The sequence below is a fragment of the Asparagus officinalis genome, chromosome 7 (assembly GCF_001876935.1).
Source record: "Asparagus officinalis chromosome 7, Aspof.V1, whole genome shotgun sequence".
NCBI lineage: Eukaryota > Viridiplantae > Streptophyta > Magnoliopsida > Asparagales > Asparagaceae > Asparagus > Asparagus officinalis.
This window is the reverse complement of record NC_033800.1, coordinates 144198389-144205380: the sequence shown is the minus strand read 5'-3', so window position 1 is coordinate 144205380 and position 6992 is coordinate 144198389. Positions and strand designations below refer to the sequence as shown.

General features: G+C 35.4%; 1 protein-coding gene across 1 annotated transcript; it reads right to left on the bottom strand.

The window, feature by feature from the left end:
* LOC109849310 (ubiquitin receptor RAD23d-like) lies at window positions 854–6726 on the bottom strand. The gene is made up of 12 exons (XM_020419123.1): window positions 6559–6726; window positions 6306–6467; window positions 5529–5585; window positions 5169–5230; window positions 4996–5058; window positions 3674–3851; window positions 3073–3216; window positions 2919–2984; window positions 2788–2835; window positions 2548–2660; window positions 2387–2465; window positions 854–1194 (listed from the first exon to the last, which is right to left on the bottom strand). Exons 1-12 carry the CDS (start codon window positions 6622–6624, stop codon window positions 1072–1074), a joined length of 1161 nt encoding a protein of 386 aa, XP_020274712.1. The 5' UTR covers window positions 6625–6726; the 3' UTR covers window positions 854–1071.

The following is a 6992-nucleotide window of genomic DNA, read 5'->3' as shown; positions in this document are numbered from 1 at the left end:
TAAAGTTGAACCGAGAAACAAAATTTAGTTAAGAAATAAGGCAAGCATACTTTAACCATAGTATTTAACCACGTGCATTGCACGTGTATAAAACCTAGTATATGTGGTTAACGGTTGCGGAACATCCATCTTGAAGTAGGCTCTCTCTCTCTCTGGACCTACATTTGCGTTCTTCTCATCTCATTGCCTCCGGGATTTCGATTCCACCCCACGTTCAGAGATAAGGGAGCGGAGAAGGAGAAGAAGTGAGCAGGGAATGAAGATATTGAAGAAGAAATAATCATCTTCTCCTTTGATGATTTCTTTTTTGTTAACGACGTCTTATTTTTAGCATGCTAGAGTTCCTGCAATATTTTTTTTTTTTGCTTAAAATTAGCAATTATGTATAAGAATGATGATGGTATTATCAAAGGATTATGTAAGTTGTTCGTTAGTTCTTTAATTTGTAGGTTTTACTATTTTCTTCACTTTCTCTTGGGCTAAAGAAAATAATTATGTTGTTTACGGTTTGTTCTTTCTTCTTCGTCCTGCTCAAATAGGTTGACATAATGAGATTAATCTTTAATCTGCAACGTGATGGTGATAAACAAGAAAACCCATTCTTGTGCTGAAGAATATTTTTGAGAAAATTTATTAGGGTTGATAAGTTTGAAAGGTTGGTTTCGGATTTATAGAACAACCAAACTGTATACAACACTAAAATCTCTATTAATATTGCCAATAAAATTACTATCGCACGAGCACAATCGCCAACTTTTAAATCGCTACCAATACCCAATAGATAATAAATTTCCAGCCTGAAAACCAATTTCACAGGCGCGACGGAAAAACATCAACCTCAAAAGCTTCCACAACTTAAGAAAAGACGTTCTGTATATAACGAAAATCAAAATATGAAGTGCTAAGATCCCGAGTTTTATACATAGCATTATAAACATCATATAGATCAACATATGCTGCAAGAGATTGGTCTTTTTAGTCCATTATCTATCGAACAATAACCACCACAAGACAAATTAAAACTGGATGAGAGCCAAAGGGGCGGTCGATCTTAGGCTTTTCTTTCTCAAACTACTGGTCGTTCTCAAACTCATGCATATGATCCAAAAGGTAGTTTGCTGTCATCTCTTCGTTCTTGTTGCAGGCAAAGAAAACTTGCAGTACAAGAGCTCGAGCAAATCCCATGGCCTCAAGCTGCAACATCACATGCAATTAAAAAGAAATTAGCCTCTATATTAAGCATCCAATTCAACAACAATGTGCTCCAAACAAAGAGATGTATACAGAATACACTAGAGCTCCTGTCAAGAAGCCACTATGTTTGCAAATAAATTAACTAATTATTCAGTGTCAATTTTATCGAACATCCTACTTATGTGCAAGAATACCACAATGAAAAAAGCAAACATCTTGAAAATTAAAACAAGTTCTGAATTTGAAAAGCATAACAGTTGACTAAATATTACAGCAAGAACCATGAAAGTTGATAAAGATTTTAAGAAAAGATCAACTTACGCAAAACAGATATACTACTTACAATACTCACTGAACCTCATATAATACCCTATCCTTCCTGCCTCTGTCTCAAACAGCAAAAAACACTCCCTAAGTTCTTGCAGCAGTAAGAATGATAAAGTGTTCACCTGTGGCTGTGGGCAGCCACAGTGGCAACATGAGAGGGTTTCCCACAAATGGTGATCTAGACTTGCAGCTCGAGTACTTCCCTCACAACAGATTATCAGTCTCCTCCACTACCTCAACAGCCTTTTCTTTTTCTTCTTCCTTCTTCCCCTTCCTCCTCGTTCTTCAATCATAGTTAGACTGATCCCTCCTCATTCTCTCTTTCTATATTTTAATATTTGATTCTTATGTGCTAGTTTTATTTTATGGTTGATTCAATCTCTATTACATTGTCTTAAATGCTGAATGTTGACTTGCTCAGGATGCTAGTTAGAGTTAATCGAATTTGCTGAAGATTCTGTCTATTACTAAAAGATGCAAAGAGATCAAGGACTTAACACCAAACCACAGATATAAATTGTGGTTGTGAAGAATGGATTTCCCTTCTAGAATTATTATCTTTCTAGTTACTGAGATAATGCATATCCTTAAGACCTTAACTAGTTGACATACTAGACAGTTTATTCCTTTCTAAAACCAAAAACAGATCTTTCTAGAACTCATACGCATGTGCATCCAAAATCGACAAGAACTACATGATAACATCCTTTCTTCTCTCTTGGCCGGTCAGTTGGTAAGATAGATCTTTATTACAACTGTGGAGAAAAGCTGAATCACCTCACGAGGATGTGTTATCCATACATATTAACTTCTATTTGTTCTATAGATAAAGGACTTAATAAAGGAAATGATGCAAATAGCTTACTCGTTCAATTGCTTCACGCTCCTCAGGAGTCACTGTCAAAGTTTGGGGCATTGCAGCTGCTAGCTGGCTTAGAGGGTTGCTGATCAAATACAATGGACAGATAACAACTTAAAATCATCCAAACCAAACATGCAAGAGATACAACATTTTAGTACCCTTACCTCTCTCCCCCCTCTGCTCCTGACTCATTCATTAAACGAAGAAATTCCTCTTGATGTTCCTGAATAAGCCTCATGACTTGAGGATTTTGTTTGCCTAGTTCCTGAAGCATTGGCTGCACACAGGAATACCAAAGTTGGTGATAGGCTTCAGATTCCAAAGCAAATTTCATAGTGTAAAAAAACAACAAAAAAGTTAATAAATAAAAATTTTAAAAAAAAATTAAAAAAAAATTAAAAAACCTGGAGAACTTGAGGGTTTGCCTGCACCATGGCCTGTAGGGCCCGGAACTGCAAAATATTAAACAAATAGGATCATACACTGTACTAGCAATATCTCATCTTCATATCTTCCTCTATTATTTACACAGTACCTGTGGATTGTTACGAAGAAAGTCAAGGTTGCCTGCACCAGCATTGGAGCCCATGCTAGGTAGACCCTGTCAAATGTAAGTATTAAATAAGATAGCATGCAAAACGTAATAAGGATATCATTGGATACAACTATAAATAGTTCAGTGAGTCTACTTGAGGAAAGAGATCCAATGGATTAGCATTGGGTCCGCTAGAAGGCACAGGTTGCGCTGTTTGTGGGGCTTGGACTGGGGAATTCGTTGTTTGACCACCCGTAGGCACCTGGGCTAATGGAACTTCTGCTTGCTCGGGAATTCCCTGGTGCAAAAATGACATAACTCAAGAATCTACGTTGATAGTTTATAGGGAGTGCGGACAGATGTCAAATATTGTAGTATGTTTTACATAAAGTGAATTTAACTCTTTAAGATGGGTTAATTGCTCATGGATCCCCTGTAGTATCGTTATTTTGCACTTACTCACCCTGCAGTTTTATTATTGCAGATAGGCTCCTTGTTTTTTTTTAACTCTTCATACCGTAAGACAGACTCATTACTTTCACCCAAGGCAAACCAAAGAAATTTCACCAAGGGCAAAAGAGACTGCAAGTTTTAACTAGGGATATATCTGCAAGAATTGAAACTAAGTGGTAGTAAATGCAAAACAACGAGAGTACTGTGCACTAAACCGTCTGCACTGATATTGAGAGACTTGAGGATGGGGAATACTTAAAGAAATAAATATGTGACATCTGTATCAAAGCAATGAAACTTACAGAATATAAGTATTCAACAGCTCTCTCAGGATTATTATATGCAGCACGTAATGCACGAAGAACAGTATCCCTGTCCCAAGTTCCTCCGCCCATGTCAAGAATATGTTGGATAGTTTGTTCCAAGTTGCTTCCTGCAACAAGGTTTGATGCTGCCTGACCATAGGAATCTGTTTCAGTGCTGTTTCAGAAAGGATAATGTTAAAGACAAATTAGACGTAGTTAATAAGCAATACTCCCCCAAAATAAAAAAAACAACTAAATAAAGTAACATTAAAAGTATTTTTAGCTAGCCACACTGACCAGAAAACATACTAAAACAATACAAACAAAACTAATTTCACTTTCTATTTAAATTTAAAAAAAATAAGATTAGGAAGCCTGGAAAAATGAATCCAACAGAAGTGTGGAAAATGCGAGAGGCACAAAGTAAACTTGATGAAGACAAGAATGTTGCGGAGAAACCCGGCACTCTCGGACAATAATGTCCAGTACATCCCTAAGCATATTGGCCATGTAATATATAGCTGTTTCGCTAAATAATATCCATGTATCACCTTATTTCCAAATATATAACAGAAAGCACAACAATATTCATTAAAGACTAGTCCAGCAATATCAACAGCATAAAGGCTGAATGAAGAAAAGAAAATTACAGTAAGTAACAAACTGAAGCACAAAAAGATTTGATTTACAGATGTATCTACCTATCCATAAAATATTCTTAAACAAAAAGAAATAAGCAACTTATAGGAATAATAACATCTAAAATAGGCCTGGCAAGCCACTTTCTACCACCATACAAGTATTTTTGGTCAATATACAAGTAAACAATAGTAAACTTGATATTTGTAACAAACCAATAACATGGTTAAAAATAATTATACAATCACATATTTTAATGACAGATCGACTGACATCAAACAACATCACTTGAATATGCTTCCTTTGAAAAGGTATTGAAAAAATCATATCCTGCAGAAGATCCATAATACTTAAAGAGTGGTTTGAACATTGCAGAACTGTTTAGTTATATTTGAAAGTTAGAAACTGGAACAGCTACAAGTTATTGTTACCATCTTCTTAATCACTGTTCTGAATCTTAATAAACATAAATCTGAACAATCGTTCAAACTGATTGCAGAATATGCAGTTTGAACATTTTACCAAAGATAATCATATTAACTTTGTCATTCCAATATCAATGGCACAACATTTAATCATGTCCCTGTGGTTAACAGTTCAGTTTGTATAAACACATCAAGTATCATACTGATTAACATGGAGTGTTAAAGCTAGTATCAAAAAAATGCAATAATTCTTACGCTGCAGCGACTGCAGAAGATGGTGCAGACGCGGCAGTCGGAGGAAGGGTGATTGTAGAAGGCCTGCATAACATGAACAGAAAAATAAAGGATATTGTGCAGTAAGATAGATGCACACAGAAGTCAGGCATAAGTGATAAAATATTATTTAGCGTGAACTCGATTTAACTTACTGAACCAACGGTGTGGCTGGGGCTGCAACTGGAGGGGTGGAAGACACAGAACCAGCAGGTGCCTACATAGAAGCAACTGTAATGAATTCCATGCAGAATAATAATTCAATTCAAGTTATGTCAAGTAAATGACATTGCACTAAACATCTACAATCTGCTAGTTATGTATTGCACACGAATCATTAATATGTTATAAGATTCATAAGAAAGCATAGTTTATATTGATGAATTATTTATATCAGATCCACTTGGCACTGAATTTTTTAACACAAATATTGAATGCATATTAATCTTGGCAAGATAAACAACTAAGCAAATGCAATGTTGAAGAGGGTAATCCTAACAAAGTACACTTCTAACCTGACTGGTTGGTGCTGTAGTGGCAGCGGCTGAAGCTCCACTTGAAGATGCCTTCATCTGGAAAATGGTGAAGCATGTAAAATTAAGCCTGCTTTTAACCGATCTTAGACAAATAAACTATGCACTATTAAGCTTCCAATCATATTAATATAGTCATCAATCAATACAGGATACTTCGGCCAATGAACTCCTGGACCAACATAACTAGACAATATTTGTAACAGTTATAAAAACATATCCAAGCAAAAGGAATAAAAGAAAATTAAACCTTACGTGAAGGCTTTTAACCGAAAAACAGTCTACAATGAATTTCTAGTCCACACTAAAAAATTTCAAGTAAATTTCCAATATATTGAATATATTATAAAAGAGAGTTAAAAGAAAGATTCTCATGTTCATCTTTGGTTCATTAGCTCAACCTCACTAACAAGATAGTTTCTCCTATTTTCTAAATTACCCTATTAGGTTATACCACTAGCCCCTAAACTACTCGTGTTCTATTAACTATGAATTTTATACCAGCTCAAATGTCCCAAGTCTTCGCATTTACAAAAGATCACAAACCCTCATCAATTTTACATGCAATAACTACCCATTTGTAGTTTATGCTCCAAAATCAAAAACTCCATTAGTACTTAATCAAGAAGCATAGTAAACAGGCAATCAAACTCGCATAATTAATGAGACGGGTACCAATTTCGTTAACAGTCATGTAACACAAGACTCTTGCTAAATTGATATCACACGATTCTACTCACAAATCAAGAGAAAGTATACCTTTTTCAACATGATGACAATAAATTTATCCTCGGCCACGTTGTTATCATTAATAGTGCTACTATCATTAAGAACTTTCCCTTGGTAAATAAGCATCTGCTCCTCTGAAGGGTACAAACTCTTCCCTTGACTACTCTCTATCTTCTTCTTCACATCGGCGACCTAAAAATTAGCAATTTCAACTGAATCAGATCAAAAAACCCTAACCACCCTAAGACGATAAAATATGAGGAAATTGAGAGAGATTAATTACAGTGTCGTCGGGGTTGACTTGTATCTCGAACTGGCTGTTCTTCAATGTCTTGATGAAGATCCTCATCTTGATTGATTCTCTTTGACTTCGAATTTCCTAGGGTTTTAGGGTTTGTGGAAGAAAAGGGGAAAGAAATCGACGAGATTGGAGAATATACGATGAGACAAAAGAGGGGTAAATATTTATAGATGTAGGGAATTACTTCGGGATAAAAGGTTTCCTCGCTCCGTAATTGACTTCAATTTGGACCTCTATTGAGTTGTTCCCGTTCAGCGAACAGCACAAGTGGCCAGTTAAACTATCCCACGTGTACCTTATTTACTATAATTTATGATTCTTAAATTATTTATTTAAAAATATGTTTTTTTTATTGGATGAATAATTGATTTCAAATAGCCTTTATAATTTCATTAGTCGAAATTATTTCTTTATAG

What these genes read in the sequence shown, in the direction of transcription:
- LOC109849310 (XM_020419123.1), bottom strand. Translation starts at nt 6,624, where the DNA reads ATGAGGATCTTCATCAAGACATTGAAGAACAGCCAGTTCGAGATACAA. An exon ending in CTACAGCACCAACCAGTCAG is followed by an intron (nt 5,231 to 5,528) that starts GTTAGAAGTGTA and finishes GCTTCTATGTAG; the next exon opens with GCACCTGCTGGTTCTGTGTC. An exon ending in CTGTTGAATACTTATATTCT is followed by an intron (nt 3,217 to 3,673) that starts GTAAGTTTCATT and finishes TTTTTGCACCAG; the next exon opens with GGAATTCCCGAGCAAGCAGA.